Below are 20,397 nucleotides of genomic sequence, written 5' to 3'. Positions count from 1 at the left end.
ATATGATAGAGGTGTATACAATTATGTATGGTTTGGAGAAGTTAGGAAGCTGCCTCATACTGAGTCAGACCATTGGTGCAACTAAATCAGTAATACAGTGGTACCTCGGGTTAAGAACTTAATTCGTTCTGGAGGTACGTTCTTAACCTGAAACTATTCTTAATCTGAGGTACCACTTTAGCTAATGGGGCCTGCCGCTGCCGCGCGATTTCTATTCTCATTCTGAAGCAAAGTTCTTAACCCGAGGTACTATTTCTGGGTTAGCAGACTCTATAACCTGAAGCATCTGTAACCCGGGGTACCACTGTATCTACACTGACTGGCTCTTCTGGGTTTCAGACAGGAGTCTTTTCCAGCCCTACCTGGAGAAACCAAGGATTGAACCTAAGATGCTGTGCTAATTAGTGGTGTCCACTCCTGTTGAGGCATTTTTCTCTCCCTCTCATTATGTTAGAACTAGGGGCAACCTATGAAGCTAAACGATAGAGGAGACTCAGGACTAGAAGCAATTCTTCATAGGTACATTTTGAACTATGGAATTCCCTCCCACAATATGGCTCCACAATACATTTTGAACTATGGAATTCCCTTCCACAATGGCTACAAACTTGAATGGTTTTAGAGGATTATATAAATTTATGGTAGATAATGATTGTTGCTGAGGTTCACAAGCAGGAGAGAACTATTCTGATCATGGGTTTGTAACCTTTCAACTGACACTTGTCTAGCCGCTATGAGAACAGAAAGGTGAAATAAATAGGCCTGGCCTGATGCAGCAGCACTGTTCTTATGTAAGATCAGTGATGGCCTGATGTTAAGAGTAAGTCAGCTGAATCACATTCCATTAATATAATGAGAAATCAGGGAGGGAATAGCTTCTGCGGCTTCTAGTTAGAAAATGATTCAATGGACTGATTTGAAACTTTACAGTGTAAGAGAGAGATGTTTGAGGATGGTTCATGCCAATTTTGGTTAGACAGGATATGAAATGAATTATTTTGAATGGGTTGAGCAGTTGATGAAAGTCACTAGCATGTTGAAAGGTGCCGTGCCTTTTCGTGCATACACTTTGCTGGTTTTCTGGAAATATTTTTCTTTTTGTACATACTATCTCTTAGGGGAAATGGTTTGTTGTTAGGTCAAAGAAAATGTCCAGTATGCTTGGTGTAGTTTTTATTTAAAAGGCATTATTCTGGCCAATGTTAGTCTCTGGAAGTTTAGAACGTTGCTGTTACTAGGCAAGATTCTCAAAGCAAAGGTCTCAGTATAAAAGACTTGAAGCATTTACCATCCAGGTAGGCCAGGAAGTTAGAAATTAGGTGGGAAAGGAGATGTGGAGAAGAAATCACAGGAGGCAAGTGAAAATAGTTTGAGAGGCATGGGTGGGAGGGATATCTGAGACATGCAGCGGCTGGATTTCTGAAGGGCAACGTTTGAAGGCAAAGGGGAAGGCAAAGGGAGAAAAGAGGAACCAATGTTTGTTTCCAGTTGGAAGCCTTGCATTCGAGGGAAGAATTGAATGTGGGGAGCAGGGCTGCCCCAACTGAACACTGTGAAGATTCCATTCAGTACTTTCTCGTATTCATTTTTACTGTCTGCTGCTTGTTTACTTCCTCTCCTTTACAACTGTGTCTATGTCCTGGACAGCTGATCAAGATCAGAAGGATCACTATCGTGTCCCCTGGAATGCAAGGGATATCACCCAGCCAAGGAGATGAGTGAGTCTGTGTGCCTTCACCTCAGCCAAAAGTACAGGCAGTGGCTCTCTCTCCAACAGCATAACTGGGACAGACAACTTTGAAATGCTGGCATCCTAGGCGGTTGGCTAATGGGGATAGCCCTGCCAGGAAGAACAGTTTAGCTTTCTGAAAGGGGAGCAAATTGGCAAGCATATACACAAGCATAGCTGAGATTTGTGACTTAAGAGTAAAATACTAGCAGAATGGATCTGGTTCCAATCCCTATACAGTAAGCCTGCAACTTACATGGGGATTACATTCTGGAGATTGTGCCTAAAGCTGCAACTGTGTGTAATCAAAATACATTGGATTCAATGGGGCTGCCAAAGTCTTTTTGCCCCTGAAACATGCCCTCTTTCTAATTAAAATTAAAGTAAAAATTGTCAAGCATGTAAAGCTGAATGTGCACAACTTAAATGCTTCTAAGTTGCAGGGTGACTGTATTGCTTTAGCAGACAGTGAGATTTCACTTAATCCAAAAGAGTAGCTTGTAAAAGCAAGAATTTAACACACAAAACAAACTTTAAGGCTTTCTTTATGTTCAATGAAAAGTTGTCGAAGGTACAGCCTGTTCAATTATATCCTGCTGAGCAGAATATGAGTTATTGAAGTATCTGGAAAGCAGTTGCTAATTCTTCTGAAAAATCCAAAAAACTTCAAGAAAAACTGTGTCACTCTCATTCTCCAGCAAACTAATATAACTGTGGGATTATCTTGCTTGATCATTTCCACATAATGGCAGTGCAATAGGCAGGAAAAGACAAGTCTATCAAAGGCCAGCTAGCACCCTGTTTAGGAAGGGAAAGGAAACCCTCCCTGGGTGATGCATATTGTGTTATCTTTGTCGTCTAAACAGATCCATCATAGCAAAGAGAGTGTCAAGGGTTTTAAAACCTAGAGGAGAAAACCTAATGTTGAGAAGGAGCCTGCAACTAAATACTGTAACCACAATTTGGAGGTTTGTGTCTCCCTGCAGTGAGGGCATAGAAAAGAGTCTGTGATCCTGATGCCTGCTTCTAGTTTCTCCTTGACAGGGGGAGAGGCTGGTAGAATACATAGCATCTCATCAGGCCCAGAAAGGGAGCTGAATCAACTACTTCTTTTCCCACACACAATTGGTTTGAGTGGTCAGTTTTAGGCACCAATATTTTTCACACAGATAACCCGATATTGAGGATTTTGAAAACATGTTGTATTGGAATTTGCTTCCAGAAGGAAGCATATTTGCCTGTTCAAAAATCTCACTCAACTTCTAGACCCTTCTTGCCATCTTTCTGCTGACAGATGTCTGCTGGTGAAGACAAGAGAAAGGTCCTTTTCAATTGTGACATTTTGAACCAGTGTTCAAAACTCCCATTGTGCTATGCACATTTTGCAACAGGGAATTTAATTAGTGCTAGCAGTTTCTGAGCTCTGGGCGCAGTACTGCATCTAAGATTTCAGATTAAAACTGCAGAGTGGAAGGAAAGGAAGAACTTTTCCTGCCTCCCCACTTCCAGCTACTCCATGAAGACTGAAGAAGAGACCCTTTAAAGAATATTAGGGGGGTGGGCAGGGAAAGGATTGGATCATATGAAAAATGAATAAAAAAATTTTTAGTTGCAGTTCATTCATTTTTAGCTTTGTATTGTTATTAAAAAAGTGCACCTAGACATTCCATTGTTGTGCCCATAACCTAGGTTTAAGGTGCTATTTAGCTCCTAGCTTTCATATCTCAGTTTCTAACACTGCCATGAAGCTCCCTGGGTGATCTTGGACCAGTCACTGTCTCTCAGCCTAACTTACCTCACAGGGTTGTTGTGAGGATGAAATAGGGAGAGGGAGACAACCATGTATGCCACCTTAAGCTCCCTGGATAAAAGGTGGGATCCAAATATATTGAAATAAATAAAGCCAGGCAACATTTTGTAGCAAGCCTGCACATCAGTCTGTGTATATAAATTATAATTGCAAAATATCATTAAAGAGCCAGATCCAGGCATTCAGCCTAAAACGCTCCTCAGTGAACCCTAACAATGTCTCCTCACTATTACACCTACAGGAAGCATCTCTGGCAAGGGAGGGAGGGAGGGACACCTTAAAAAGAGGTCCCTTTAAGGTCAACTTTCACACTGAAGGAAATGGCATTATGCTCAAAATTATATGATAATCACACAGGTAGGCAGATAATTCTGGATTCCTTCCAACAGATATCTAACACAAAACAGCCAAGAAATGGGAGGGAAATATTCACAGAAGAACTCAGTGTGGATGAAAATTCATCTGGGTTCTATACTCTCTGTCAGCATCCCAAGGAAAGGAATTACCGGTAAATCTATGAAAGACCAAAGAATATCCTATCTGGAGACACAGAAAGAACTCAGAAAAACTTTACCAGAAAAAAGAATGAACTAAGAAATGCCAGCATTGGCAAGACAAATCAACAGACAAAAGTGGCTGAAGTTAAGAGCTGCAGTTCATTCATTTCAGCTTTAGTGCCTAGACATTGCGTTGTTGCGCCCATAACCTAGGCTTAAGGTGCCACATACCGGGTAGCTCCTAGCTTTCATATCTCAGTTTCTAACACTGATTAGTTTCCTCAATGCCTGCTTTTAAGCATAGACATAAATCAAGACACAGACATATCAAGGTAATTAATCATAAATAATCTGTCATGTTTTTTAACTAATCCTTTCAAAAATGTATTTACTAAATATAAACTTTTTTGGGGGGAACTATATTATGATAAATTGCACAGGTACCACCTTAATATAAGTAACACTTCTGAATAGACATGTATAGGATTGCCCTGGAAAACTTGCAGTTTTGGTCTTCAGAGTCTCACTTTAATTATAGCGTCAGAACCATTTCCTGTACGTTCTGTTCTGCTGCTTCCATGGAGTTACTGCAATTTAGGGAATGGAAGCCTGGAATGCAAAGTCAGCTTTTTAAAAGCCACACATAATACTTCTGTGCAGCTTTAAAAGCTGAGTGCACCAGAATTGCAGAACATGAGCAGAGAATGCCCAACATACTATGTAGACACTATTTAGAACAGGGCCAACCAATTGCACACAACCAGAAGTGCAGTCATAGCAATATTATCCCCCTGCCCCACAAAACAAGTGGTTGTACGTTAATCAAGTAAGAACTAATAATAATAATAATAATAATAATAATAATATCCGTTCCCCTAGCAGGACTCCTGCATTTTAGAAGCTCAAGCACAGCTTTCCTTTGTCTCAATGAAATATGAAAAGGACTCTATATGAAATAGAGTAATGAATAGAAGATGCTAGTTTGGTAAGTTGAAGTACATGGTATATGTTTGTTGAAAACCTTTCTTTACTCTCAAGCCTTCTAAAAAATGTCTTGGTTTTTATGTTTCAACAATTTTATGAACAGTATTGTGTTTTAAATTCTATTTCTGTACACTGCTTGGAGTATTTTCTGGAAGTACAATGGTTTATACATTATGAAAAAAACAAATTATGTCTTAGCACTTAAGAACCATAGGCAATGTTCTGCTAATACAATGGGACTTTATTCCTTCTTCCTGATGTAGCCCTTATTTCCTCCTTTATAAATCTGCTTGGGGCCCCTCCAGAATGGCAAGAGCTGGGTGGAAAATCAGCAGAATTGTCGACACACCCACCCTCACCCTGATTGTCCAAAGAACCTTTTGGATTCAACCAGCATCTAGAAAATGTAATTTTCCTAATTTCTAGAAGTTGATAAAAACAAACCACAATCCTAAACATTTGCAATACTATGGCCTGGCCTGATTGTAATGCTATGGCAAACTATAGTGTAGCATGAATAAGCAAGTGTGCTGGAGCACAACAAGAAAATTGTGGCTGCTTCACTCCTGCCTTGCTATTGGGAGCTAAGCCAGTTTACATCTGAAACCAGACTCAGGGTTTGTATTGCTCTGAACAAACCATGAGCTATAACCAAAGTTTGTCTTGGCTTACCACTTGTGCTTTGTCGCCCTCATTGTGGATATACAACAGTTTTTCTTGCTTACACTGGGATCTCTTTAGTATGATGAACAGGGATAGCAAACATGTATCTTTAAGAATAGAAAATCTATTTTTAGCAACATGATTAGCAGGAGGAATCTGATGCTTGCCCTTGAAGACAACTGTTCACATAAGCTATATTTCATAAGAAAGGTATGTATTCCCATTGCCACTGGGATGAATTTTTTTAATTAAACGCAAACTTATTTATGGCTCAGTATCCACCATCCTTAGTTTGAAGAGCATGGCCAGAACAGTTCTCCCAATCTAACACTCTCCTTCAAGGTTTAACTCAAATGCTTCCTGTCACTCTTCTCAACTGGATATGGCACAGGGCAAGTCATCCGTACGGTACCCATTGACACATGTGTGTCTGCAGAGGTCTTCTTTGGCACCTGCAGGGTCCCCCCCACACCCATCCTTCCTCCATTGATATTAGGCTTGAAAAAGCCCATCTACTGGCTTTTTTTAAAAAGGCTTCTTTCAAGCCTAATTGTAACAGGGAAGGGACAACTTTGAGGGTCCCAAGTGTGAGGTAACAATTAATCATTCCCTCTCTCATTGCAGTTGGGCTTGGGGAAAAGTGTTGTCTCCAATGGAAGGTTTATTCCAAGCCTAAACATTGCAGGGTGTGTGGGTGTGTGTGCGCACGCGTGCGTGCAGATCTTGCTGGGGTTGAAATTAGCTAGATTTTTTTTTTAATACAAAAGCATGGAAGATGAACCATAAACCCAACATATCTAATTAGAGAGTTATGAGAGCAACTGGGAATTATCAAAGTGACAAAAAGGTTAAGGAAATACAAGCCAAATAAGAGATATATACACAACAATTAGAAGCTTTGTGCAATGTCAGAACTGCAACTGACGTTAGCAAGGAGCTGCTTCCTTTCTAAACAGCCAGAACTGCATAGACAGAGCTATATAACTGTTATAAGCAGTGCAACTATATCCACCTCCTTGTGTGTTATGTCTTGTTTAGGTTGTAAGTCTGACAGTGGAGACTGTTTTAGTACTGATGTTTGTAAGTTGCTCCAAGAGCCTTTTTAAATATCTTAAGTGAATGTATGATTACATGGAAATAGCTGGAATAGGGACTGATTACATGTAGTGCTTATAAATACTGCATATGGGAAATATGCTTATATCCATTCTATACTTACACAAACATGCTCCAATTGTGTATTTTCCCCCTTTGCATTTTCCTCCCATAAGCCCCTCAACGCTTACAAGAATACTGTAACTAATCAGCAGGTTTTACTCCCAAGAGATTACATTTTGAATGCTCACAAACTGTACTATCACACTAATTTGCACCATTTGCAGCTTCATAGCAGCCTCCACTAGCCCAGCAGCACCCTAGCACTTTGTCAAGATATCTGCAATACTAGAACTAGACAAGGTGCTATCAGGACTGTTGCTACCATTCAAACCATCAGCATATAAACTGAAGGAGAAAATGGAGACACATTTTTGGTATTGATTGTTTCCAGGACAAGCTCATTGGAAGAGAGAGAGAAAAATTAAGTAGTTTTCTATTGGCTGGGGCTATATATGATTATATTTTTCCAAATTACTGTTTCTCCTCGGGACCTTAAGAGGTGGGTTAGATTTTTTTTTAAAAAAAGCTTTGATCAAATATTGGCCTTGCTCCCTGCCCCCACGCAACAAGACAGTGTGCAAACTGCGGGTTCTATGTCAAAGTACTCTTGCAGCCACCCTGGAGGGTCACAGTTTCCCCACCCATGCCCTAGAAAGTAAAGTGGCATTATGAAACTGGTTGTCAGCTTATAACAGAGAGTACTGGTCAGTTGCTAAATATAAAAACAACTGTTTAAGAACTAGTACTTGAGTTGAGGGACCTGGGTGGTGCTGTGGGTTAAACCACAGAGCCTAGGACTTGCCGATCTGAAGGTCGGCGCTTCGAATCCCTGCGACAGGGTGAGCTCCCATTGCTCGGTCCCTGCTCCTGCCAACCTAGCAGTTCAAAAGCACGTCAAAGTGCAAGTAGATAAATAGGTACCGCTCCGGCGGGAAGGTAAACGGCATTTCCGTGTGCTGCTCTGGTTCGCCAGAAGTGGCTTAGTCATGCTGGCCACATGACCCGAAGGCTGTACGCTGGCTCCCTCGGCCAATAAAGCGAGATGAGCACCACAACCCCAGAGTCGGCCACGACTGGACCTAATGGTCAGGGGTCCGGTCCCTTTACCTTTACTTGAGTTTGATTTTTCCTCTTCCTTTCCTGTCCTTTCCCCCTTGTGTGTTGCTTTTTTATATTCTATATTGTAAACCTTAAGGCAGGAACAGCCTTGTTTTTATTGACTGCATGTAAGCCATCCTGGGAACCCTTTTAGTTGAAGAATGGGGTACAAATGCTCTACATAAAATCATCATCATACTGATCTTTTACAAGATAAATATCAAAACTACAGTCCATGAAATCAAGGCACTTCATATTTCAAAGAGTGTTTCGGGATATTTCACAGTGTATCATTCTTAATATGTGAATACTACAGTTAGAAGCAGTAGACATAGTAATAAAATAAGCTCTAATTCTGGTTTTCATTTACAGCATTCCGCACTATTTGAAGTCCTTCGTGAATGGAGGAAGCCCTAACAAGCAAAGAACATTCATTACAAACAAAGTCACTAATGAGGCCATGCTTGTGGTTCTGTACCATCGGTGATGCCTGGTATGCTATTCACTAGACAGAGACCATTAACAGCTGATGCAAGGTGCCATACAAGGGAGCAAGTGCTGACAACTACAATAAATAAATAAATTCACAGGCTATAAATAGCTCATATCTGAAGGAACTGAGGAAATGGTATCAGCTGCATGGCATTCTGAATACTGCCACAGCTGTTAGGTTCTTTGCTCTGCTAGAGTGTAAAAAACTGAAGTTCAACATAACAATAAAGGAAGACAGAAGACAAGGCCTGAGAGCAGCCAATACAATAGGTGGAAGTCAACGCTAGCTCTGCTCAAGAGCAGACACATTGGTGTTAATAAACATGACAGTTAGACCCATTGAAATTAACCTAGTCTGAGTAAGGTTCAGTTGGAAGCAACTCAGTGCTACTGCCATCAACAATGAAACGTATTTCATATTAGTGATTCATCATAAGCATTTCCATGTCTGCTAGTGATATGCTGGAACAACTGCTGATACCCCACAACCTCACTACCTAAATGTTTACAAGTTTTAGGGTTGAGCACTTAAAAGTCACTTCTATTGTTTATTACAAAACCAACTGTAGTAACACCAAACACACATAATAGTCACTATTTCCCCCCATAAGATACTTTTATGATTTCTGCTTTTCCCATGCCTAGAAAGTACGGGCCTGAGCAGCTCTTTTCAGTTTGCTACACCGCTTTCCCAGGGAAAATGTGCTCTTTATAGAGCTGAATTGGAGCACACATCAATCTGCAAAAAAACCCAACTGACCTTTGGTTCAATTCATTGGTAAAGATCAGGTTTCCCCAGGGGAATGCAGCAGGACAAGTGAAAATCTGGATGAGCCCCCCTTTCCAGTTTATAATGGGGAAAAACAGCTGTATGGAATTTCCTACAGACCAACATGCTCAAGTCACCTCTAGATTTTATTTTAAAAGTTTGATATTTTTTCAAAAACAAAGAAGATTCTTGCACTCTATGATACCTACAAGGCCATTTTATTATTGATTTGGGGTTAAATGTTCATTGCACTAGTAAACCATGTGTAGCTCACAGCAGATGAAACCAACCTTTACAGCCCTTATTTGTGTCCAAAATGACAAAAATTGGTGAGTACTATAAAGCAAACATTCATAGCTTATCTTAAATGGGCATACCTGCCCAAATAGCAAAAACCACTTACACTTTTGGTGCTTGAAGATCTGCGTTTACCTCGAATATTAGAAAAGCTCCTTGGGCTTGTTGGCGTCCCCAGTGGGAGAGCAGTAGATAGATGAGGAGGGCTTGTAGGAGTCAAAGTAGACATCAAATTCCCCAGCATACTTTGCTTCGAGACACAATTTATATGGCCAAGAATATGTTCATTGTTCCCAGCATCACCACTACCGATTTCAATCTTCTCCTTGTTAGTTATACTTCTTAAGCAGTCCTTGAGCATCACCTGAGTTGAGGCATCACTCAACCAGCGCAAAAAGAGTTCGTCCACTTTCATTTTTACTACAGGCTTCAGAACTGGCATTTTTTCTCCCTTTCTCTGCTTTATGCCTCAACAGAATGGCTGCAGTTCTCAATTCAGATTCTAGAGTTTTCCACCTTACTTCCTGGAAAAACCCCACAGTATTTCTTCAGAACTTCTGATGTAATGCTGTCGTTCATTTATGTTCTGCTTTTTGGGTCAAAGGAACATAAAGCAGTGAGAAGCATATTAATACCAAAGAAATATACAACAAACACACCATGAATACAATTAAAACATAAAATAACCACCAATCATACTGGATATGCACCCAAGGAGTTGCATTCATGTCCTTGCCACTGATACAGCTTCCCAACCTACCACTTCTCACTTGGAAGCCAGGTTAACTCATCTCTCATGACCCTTTTTGCACTGGCTGCTTCACAAGTATTAGTGTAGGAGAGATTTCAGAGATAGGTATAAACAGTAATGGTGATGCCCTGGTGTGATGGTTTTATTATCCTTTATTTTATTCCTTTTTATCCTTGATTCTGGTTTATACTGAGTGTGTTTAACATGCATAGCATAATACATAGCATAAATAGCATAATACATTTTTATTTATAAATATGAATTATATATCTTTGTTTGAATTTTTGCAAAGGCCTCAGACCACAAGCAAAAAAGGTTTGATCTGGCTACAAAATTTCAATGTAAAGATATTTCATTTGAGAACATATTAGGGAAACACCAAGGGAGAAAAATGGAATAGGTCTAAGATCATGAAGAATCACTATGCTTAGAAAGTTGAGGTAATTGTAATCTGTTTTAGTATTTTAACTTTTGTCTGTTTTAAAGTAGAGTTGTTTCCCCTCCCCTCAATTTTAAGGTTTTATCATTTGTAAAGCACTTTGAGGGTTGTTGTTTTTACAATCAAGCGGTATACACATTTTCTGAAAGAAATAAAACAACCCCTCCTCTCTTTCTAAAAGACAAGTTAACATCACATCCTTATAACAGATTAAGGCATACTGATCAAGGAATAAATAGTTTTTGCACCTATTTATGCTTATTCCTGTTTAGTTTTAAGGATTAAGGATGTGTCGGTGAGTTTTTGAAGAACAAACTCACCGTGTGTTAAGTACCTGAACCTCTCCCACCTGGGCGACTCTCTTCTGTTTGGGTGCCAGGCCTTTAGCAGCTGGGAAACGGGCAGGGAAACCTAACAATTTCCCGCTTGATGCGATCCAAAAACTTCCCCTTGCTGAACAACTGCTGGAAACAGACAGGGGCAGGAAAAGGCCGCCAAGGCTAATAAGCCACCCAACCTTCGGCTAACACACATGGGCGACTGCAAGCCAAGCACTGAATACGTTGGGCTACGTGGTTACAGGTGAATATATTTACGAGGCTTGGGGGGGGGGAGGGTTTACTCCCACCCCCCACTGAAGTCCACCTTTTAAAAAAAGCCTCCTTGCACTTTGCATTCGCCCAGTGTTTATTTTATCCGCAACACAGCCGTGGCCACCTTTGCCTGCATCCCTCCCCGCCCACCGCCAATGTGTGAGGAGATGCAACAGGTGTGTCTTGTGAGGCGTTTGGCTCCAAGAGGTGAACTCACCTTTCAGGGTGGCTACCTGACTGTCTAGCCCGGCCGGTTTTCAGGAGTCTGTCCCACCCCCCACTCCTCCCTCGTCGGTGTGGCCCAGAGAAGCGAAAACTGCTTTTCCCGCCCCCGCTCGGTCGTCCTTTTAAAAAGTTCGTTATTTTTAAGTGGTTCCCCCATCTCCCCCTTCTTTTACGCATGCGCGCCTTGGGCACGCATGCGTTCTGGGGCAAATGAGCCCAGGTAACGGAGGAGGGCGTGTGGGTGCGCGCACGCGCACGCCAGCGAGGCGGCGAAATCGAAATCGCCGTTGTGATGACGGCAGGCAGCGGAGCAGCCTGATTGGCTTGCTCGCTCGCGCCGAGGAGCGAAGAAAGAAAGCGCTCGCAGCCTGCCCTCTGCTTACTGCCGCGGGGGAGGGGCGGGTCTGAATGATTGACGGATATATGGGTGGGTGTTTATGTGAAAACTGGCTCACTTTCTTGACCGCTCTGCAGGGGCTTTTTGAGTTCTCTGCTATGGATTCGCAGATGTATTTCAGACTACAGATTCTCTGCCAAGCTGTAAAATGGATTTTTCTATGGTGTTTTCTAAATGCCCAAGTCTTTAATAATGTGATTTCGTGATTATTTTCCGAAATACATAGTATGGCAGTGTCCTTGTTAATATCAACCAAAATGTCACAAAATGTGTTCTCCATAGTTCCATTGTCCTGGATGGAAGGGAGAAGGAAAAACTAGCTTGAAATTCATACAACTTTTATTGGTATTCATCTTAAGCTAGGAGCTGTTTATACACTATTCCTTTAAGCACACCCACCCACCCGAAACCTGGGAATTGTTGTTTGTTAAGCGTGCTGGGAGTTATAGCTCCGAGAGAGGTAAACTACAGGCCCCAGGATTCTTTGAAGTAATAATTCAAATGCAGCTAACCACTAAAAATGAATAAATTTAGTCAAAGGACTTGTTAAACAGCCCAGGGGTATAGTATTCCATAGGCTGGGTGCCACCACAGAAAAGGCCCTAGCCCTGATTGCTGTCAGCTGTGCCTCATAAGGTCAAAGGATCTGGATCGGAGCCTCAGATGAAGATTGGAGCACGTGGGAAGGAACATACAAGTCCCCAGGTCCCAAGCCATCTACAGCCTTAAAGGTTAACAGCACCTTGAACTGAGTCCAGATACAAACTAGCAGCCAATGCAGGTCACATGAAATTAGCATGATGGAATCAAAGTGTCTGGCTGGAGGATTTTATACTAATTTGAGTTTTGAGCACTTTTCAAATGCCGCCCTACACAAAGTGTTTTATGGGGCCATAGATGTATTGAAAGACAGGGAACTGTATACAGTCTCTCATATCACAGATGGTATGAAAACTGGACTGGGGTGCACACCAAATCCCAGTGTGTGCTGTAGCTTTCTGCTGTGTGTGGATATTGTCATGTTCCAAGGATATCCACCCAACAATAACTCCTGGCTTGTGGAGCATAGTTCCCTAAGAGAGTACTGATGGCTGAGGTGAAAAAGCTAGCTGTCTCAGTCATATGGTGCTGACTCGCCATCGTGTATCCAGCTGCTAAATTCCATTAAAGTGGAGTTAAAAATACATTAAATATTTTCCTATTGCGTTGCCATGTAAACAGCTGCTGCAGTTGCCATAGGGATGTTGAGGGATTGTAAATTGAGCAGAACGTGGTACGTGTGATAGCAAATGAGAGAAGAGGTGGAGCCAGGCAAAAAATAGGCCAGTTATATGATGCACAACATAAGCCACCTACTAAGTGTCTACAGAACAATTACATTTTTGAGAACCGTTTCCCATTTGATCTCTTGTGCTTCAGTTTCCATATTGTGAAAAGCTACAGTTTTAGTGTTTGCCATCCAATCATGGACCAAATGTAAAGTGATGTCTGTATTTGCATGGTGGTGACCATTAATACAAGTGAGTTGGCAAAATGCATTTGTAACACAGTGAGGTCTAGGTCCTGAATCGATATCTCATTTCAGACAAGAGCTAACGGCATTGTCTTAAGCCATTGATTTCTAAACTGAACCGTAGGGAACCTCAAAGTCCCTCAAAAGCTCAGCAAGAAAACCTTGATGAAGAGATTGGCATACCAGACAGGTTTCCCTGAAAGACTGGTGTGGGAGAGTGTTGAGTATCTAGGCCACTCTCTGAGTTCAGGCGGATCTAACAAACCTAGCTGGTGCCTGACATGTTGTATTTTTAGTTTTAGATCTTATGATTTATGTGGAAATTGTTTCCATTTGGTTGTGCACTTTTTGATGTGTTTTATTTATTGTTTGTGACTTCTGTTATGTTTGCAATTATGTAAATCTTGTCATGTTGTAAGCTGCCTTGAGCATAGTTTCAACTATGGAAAGGCGGCATACAAATAAAATGATGCTGATGATGCTGAGGTGTGCCTACAGCAGGGGTAGGAAATCTTTTTTCAGCCAAAGAAACAACCTTTCCAAGATGACATGGCCGGGATGTGTGGGGAGGGGAAGGCAAATGTAGGTGAAACAATCAATGTAAATTGATGGCCGGAGGGTGGCAACACAAGAACGGGCCTTTTCTGTGGTGGCTCCCCATTTGTGGAATGCTCTCCCTAGGAAGGTTCGCCTAGTGCTTTCTTTAGCACACCTTTAGGTGCCAGGCAAAAATGTTCCACTTTAACCAGGCCTCTGGCTGATTGGCATCGAATTGGGAGTGGTTTTTGGGTTGCTTTTGTTTTAATTTTTATTATGTATTTTGTGTTTTTATGTTGTGATTTTATGTTGTAACTGCCCTGGGGCCTGTGGGTAAAGGGTGATATACTGCTGCTGCTGCTGCTACTATTACTACTAATAACAACCTTTGTACACTAGACTAGTTTCTACTCACACTCACAAGGATCTGTCTATCATTCATATGGGCAAGCAAATGCCATTATCAGAGCTCAAGGACACATTTCATCCAGGCAAAACACATTCCAAGAGAGTGTGAAGCAGGACCAGTCGTGGAGGATGGCGGCCTGAGGACAGGCCAGAGGCCAGACAGATAAGACCAGGATAATAACATTGCTGAAACCTATAGGGTTGCTGTAAAGATTACTACAGAAATGCATATCAGACTTGTGTTTGACCACTCACCTGGTGACTAGGGAATTCTTTCAGGAGAGTGAGGGGGTTCCTCTTCCGACTGCTTTATGTTGGCTGAGTGGGAGGGTAATTTGCCAGAAACCAAGTGGACTGATAGGGAAAGAGGATAGAGTGTTTGGCCCTTCACAGGGGAAGGGTTCCCTTCCCAGTGCATAAAGTGCAAATATTTGACAATTTGGTGCCCTCTAATGGTATTCCCAAGGCCTTCCACTTAAGGCACTTTCACTTTGTCTTTAATAGTAGGGATGTCCCTGGAAGTTTAGTGTAAATATTGCAACCACATAACGAGACTCATGATTTGAGTGTATGGAATAGTTCTAAAAAGATTGTTGCTGTATCTTTCTCAACTGTATCTTTCTCAACAAAAATGAAAAAACAAAGCTCACGTACATAATATTTCAACAACAGCCATCCAAAGTAGCACAAAGCATGTGATAAAACCTCAAGGGTCTTCTAGTAGGAGACGCTGTCATTCAGTGATTAGCTAAACAGCTATCCATGTGGTTGCTTTTATATATAACATTTCAGGCATGTGGAATCTCCCTTCGCTCCTCTCTCTGTGTGTGACTGAACTACACAAGCTCTCAGTCCAGTACAACTGTATACAGGGTGACAGAAATCAAATGATAATGTACAAACACTAAGCAATTCGGGGAAAGGAAGCTACTAAACTGCCAAGGAAGACAGACCTTGTAACATTATCCTATACATGTAAGGCCCCCTGAGTACAATAGCACTTACTCTCAGGTATATAGGACCGCAGCTATAGGGAGAAATCCTAAACTCCAAGGAAAGAAGGCAGAAGGGCCATTGGATCTTGACCATCCTCCTTTCTGCAAAGATGCATGTCACATGGTGTATACAGAAAGGAGGAGGCAATAGAGAACCTGTGGTCTCTGGGTGCATTGTAACCTTGGAGCTCCCCCCCCCAAGGGAATTAGGAATGCTCTGCCTATATATTAGATACACACTATGCACATGCAGTCTTTATCATAATAGAAACTCATTAACATCATTAAAAAAACCCCCAAACCGCTCTCTACATTTCCTTGTTGAGCCATCTACAGTATCTGCTCAACATTCCATGGATGAGCCAGCATAGGCTCGTATCCTATACATGTATGACATTTTAATATTAGAGAACACAACAATTGGTAACAGCTAGCTCCAGGATGCTCTTATATATGGCAGATCTATGCCTGCTTTTCGTATAAAGGGTGGGAGGCTAATTCAAATAGTTTGGCAACTTGCCCACATCAGCAAATCAGCACACTTTAACCTCTCTTGCAGCTGTCTACCAAAAATAGAATTAGAATGGTTAGCTACAGATCATATGCCATCCAGAAGTAGCATCGTATGCAGACACAAAAATGTGAACAATGCTGACTTGGTATACATGCTACCCACCTTGAAGGAAAATGCAGTTCGGATGAACTTGAGTTGCTTCATTTCATTCTCTAGTTCATTGCTGTTTATTTCAAGATATAAATGGGATAATTGACTTGAAAATTTTACAACGGCTGCAGCATCAGGAAATCATGATGCAGGATTTAATTGTGAATTGCTTTTCAACTTGACGGTTTGCTTTTCTGGTTTAGGTACTATTTACAACATAGCTCTTAAGAGTCTGTTGCAAATAGTCTGCCTGTTGACTGCCACCGAGTCACATTCTCATATTGTATCAGTGCAACAAAGTTATTTGTAAATCATCTGAATATTTAGGGATTTAGTAAAATTGTATTCAGCATTAGCAGCTGCAGCAAACTGTGGACAGGCCTGCCAGCAGCTTTATCCTTTGTTGACTGACTGTTCGTCTAGCTCTGCAGAGAAATGTGATGTTGTGGCAGGGTTGTGTGAGTAGCAATTTGCCAAGTGGTTTGCCAGGTTCATGCCAAGGAGAATTTAGCAGGTGTGATTTCCCTGTCATGGATCCATTCCAACAGGAGATGCTAATTTCAGTGGCATGTTAAGGGTCAAACAATATTTTGTGGGTAATGCATGCATAATTTCTCAACCTTTCTAAAAAACGAAAAGCGCTGTGGGCAGATGGCAACTTGAGCACAGAAGTGGCAGGGCTGCTTAATCCTTCCTGCCGTTTGTCCACTCAAACTATCACACACATCCTGGGGCAAAGCTAGAGGAATCTGATACAGTGGTACCTCAGGTTACAGACACTTCAGGTTACAGACTCTGCTAAGAACTTTGCTTCAGGATGTGAACAGAAATTGTGCGGCGGCAGAGCAGTGGTGGTGGGAGGCCCCATTAGCTAAAGTGGTACCTCAGGTTAAGAACAGTTTCAGGTTAAGAATGAACCTCCGGAACGAATTAAGTTCTTAACCCGAGGTACCACGTTATATGTTCCTTCATTAAAAAAATAAATAAATCAACAACACTAGCTTTTTATTACTTTCCCTGAGTGTCTTTTCTTAAACTGAGCAACAAACCAACAACAACCAAAACCACAGACAGCAAGGAAGGCCTGGTTACCTGCATTAAGCCAGCCAGGGATTTCTTTTTCCTCTGTGCTGCCAGTTTTTTATGTTGGTGTTTAATGATCTTTTACATTTTTGTTTCTTATGGAAGATACACAACTGGAAGTAATTTATAGATTAAGTTTTCCATGCTAGTATGCAGGAATTGCTAGCAGAAATAAATGGGAGTATTAGTTCTTTTTAAATGCATCTTTGAACTATAGTTTAGCATTAATGTGCATGAGTAGCAGTGAGCTTCAGACACCCTGGCTCCCTTTCTTCCTCTGACCTATCTGCAAGGAAGAGGTTGGAAACTTCTGCTTTGTAACTAACCAGAATTCTTTGCTACATCCTAAATCAGGGAAACTGGTTAGCTTTTATTTTCTTTCTGTTTCCTTCCCTTCATCTCTTCTTGCTTTTCTTTCATCATTTGGATATAGCCACTTGCTTTATCCTATACAGTAGTGACCGGCAGCATTGCTGTGTATGTGTGTGGTGTTTTTTTTTGTAATACTTGAGAAAGTAAACTATATAAAATTGCTTTATTTCAGTCTGAGAGAAGCCAAACATTTTCTCTTCCAGCAACATTATTCTAGAAATAGCTTCTTCTTCTGTCTTTCTATCTTGCAAACAGAGAAAGTGTGAGACCGTAGTAGTTGCAGTTGCAGACCAATGTGCTGGCAGGATCTTAATTTCCAAAATACAAGAGCTCTAATCTATGCAAAGGGCCCTGCCATTGATTTCAGACTGACCCAGGAAGATTGAGATCAGCAATTGAATTCAATAAAGAGGAATAAAAATATTAGAAAAAAGGTGTGTAAATCCCAGTTAGTAAATAATATAGGCATTGCATCATTTATGAAACAGTATGTGATTGTGAAGCAGTTCCACTAACTGAATAAACACTTAAAAATGTAGGCTCTGTGCAACTTGAATATGGTTTCAAGTTCTGGTTCAATTGTTTATGTAGTGATTGGAATGCTAATATCTGTATAACATGGAACCAGGCCAATTCTTCCATTAAATATGGAGAATTTCCAGGAAGCTTATATTGGCATAATATTTCATATCCATTGGATGATTTGTGGAGTTAACGTGCATGAATATGTACACATGAAAACGTTCTGTGTGAATGTGTTGGCTGCACAAGTATAGGGAAGGAAGCCTCACTAGACAGAGATCATGGTCCTATGTAGAGTGAAGCATGAGTAAGTCCATTGGAACTGGGCTTAAATGTGCTTAGCTCTTTGTACGATTGTGGCTGTGATACTGGGTTTAGGCCTGGGTTGTGGCTGCGGCTGCGTTCAGCTATAAAAGATTGTTGGTGACTTGAGGGCACTAAAGTTTAAGCAATTCACCACAATTTTGCATAATAGGGTTCTTGTGAAGATAAAGGAGATGGCAACTGTAATTGTGAGGCACTTTGTACGTTTAAGAAAGTGTTAAAATAAATTATTTTAGAAAAAAGAGGCCCAGTTTATTAGGCCAAGTGCATTTTTGATGAAAATTATGTGGGAATTTAGACAGAATGTTCTTCCTTTATGGGTTCAATACACTGCCATCTAATCACAGTGGTATTTTTTTTCTGGTTGAATATACTGATGGAATTAATCAAAAATTATTTCTGAACTGACCTACACACCATGAATATTTGCTTAAAATGAGAGTTATTCTTAGGGTACAAGAGAAACTATTTCCAGATACAGTGGTACCTCGGGTTACATACGCTTCAGGCTACAGACTCCGCTAACCCATAAACAGTATCTCGGGTTAAGAACTTTGCTTCAGGATGAGAACAGAAATCTGGCGGTGCGGCGGCAGCAGGAGGCCCCATTAGCTAAAGTGGTGCTTCAGGTTAGGAACAGTTTCAGGTTAAGAACGGACCTCTGGAACAAATTAAGTACTTAACCCAAGGTACCACTGTATATCCTTTGCAAATGAGCAAAATAAGGTGTTTGCAATGGTATTTTACCACATTCTCTTGCCACAGTTCAGGGTTGCAAAGCAGTATCGTGGTCCCCCAGCCCACCCCCAAATTTGTATGGATTACTACCTCAAAAATTTAAAGTGTAATCCAGAAACAAATTTCATGAAGAACAGCCCCATGCAACAAATAAAACGAGTTCATCAGGGGTGGAGGATTGGATCCAGTTGGCCGACCAGATCCAATCCAGTAAACCCCATCGCCTTCCATGCCAAGTATGACAGATGGGTGGGGTTGGGTGTAAGTTTTACATCAAACACATCTGTTGAAGGTCTACTATAATTTCTTTTCATGTCAGTGGAGCCTGGGGCCATTTGTAGGTTTTCAAGATGGGTATTATACCATCTTATATTTTTTTTAAGTTGTATCTTTGGGAAAATATGTCTCCAAACTCTTTTTAAAAAACATGGTTACAAAACTTACAAACTTATTGCTGTGCTCACAAGATAGAATTTTAAAAATATGTATTTCAAGGAAATGTAGATCATCACAATGAAGCTATTTTTATCATTGCAGATGTGCAGAAGTTCACAGGTTTTAGTACATATTCATTTGAAGGGTACTTTCCCCCTGAACCTCTTAGCAGCCACTGTTTTACAAATGTTTTAACCCACATAAATTCTTAATTTCTGCTTGTACTTTTTTGTGATGGAGATGTTATCAGTAAGGTAATAAGAAAAAGCTTCCCTTCCCCTGTGTATTGTGCATTTTTGCACCTTATGAGAATATTGAATAGACTTCATTATTATTTTTTCAATACAAGTCTGAATCCCACCATTTGATTACCTAAACCAAAAGCATTTCCATATGCCATCCATCACCCTGACCAGTGTAAAATGCTGAATATTCAGATTAAATTGGAACTTTTTTTTTCTATGAATAAGGAATTTGGTTCAATTCCATAATATACAGTGTCTCTGGGGAGAGAAAATTGAGCTGAAGGTCGCTGAAGGCAAGTGAGAAAATTGTATTATCCAAATACAAAATTCTTTTTCTTATCATCAAAACCTGAAATACAGCCATGGGGAATAAAGGGGTCAAGGGAGGATTCAATTAGAGGTGAAAATGGAAAAGGTGCATTTTTCAACTTGCCTTTCATTTTTCCAAACAAGTGGCAGCAGTGAGCCACAGGAGTACAATGAACTATTTGTCAAGCGGTTTAAACTTTTGCAAAATGTAAATTGTAAAACACTCTTGAGTGGTTATAAAAAGAGATTAGACACAGGGAGCGGTTGAGTTAGCATATCTCTTAAACACAAAGTAGATTGCAATAAACATAAACTGCAATGCCTATCACAGGACACCCAGTTTTTAAGAA

The 20,397-nt window shown here is 40.8% G+C and overlaps 1 protein-coding gene across 2 annotated transcripts in view; it reads right to left on the bottom strand.

The window, feature by feature from the left end:
* The window catches only part of PPP2R3B (protein phosphatase 2 regulatory subunit B''beta), a 37,084-nt gene extending 25,308 nt beyond the window's left edge, over positions 1-11,776 (bottom strand). Inside the window, exons 1-2 of one of the 2 annotated variants that reach the window (XM_083437877.1) lie at positions 11,498-11,776; positions 9,604-10,086 (exon numbers count right to left, since the gene is read on the bottom strand). In XM_083437877.1, coding sequence (XP_083294003.1) covers positions 9,604-9,939 — 336 coding nt within the window. In that variant the 5' untranslated portion in view covers positions 9,940-10,086; positions 11,498-11,776. The remainder of the gene's footprint in view (positions 1-9,603; positions 10,087-11,497) is intronic. The other variant, XM_083437876.1, reaches the window with a different exon arrangement.
* Between the last annotated feature and the right edge of the window lie 8,621 nt (positions 11,777-20,397).

Source organism: Podarcis tiliguerta (genome assembly GCF_965153285.1).
Source record: "Podarcis tiliguerta genome assembly, chromosome: 4".
Lineage (NCBI taxonomy): Eukaryota > Metazoa > Chordata > Lepidosauria > Squamata > Lacertidae > Podarcis > Podarcis tiliguerta.
The sequence above is the reverse complement of the archived record's forward strand: the minus strand, read 5'-3'. Positions and strand labels throughout refer to the sequence as shown.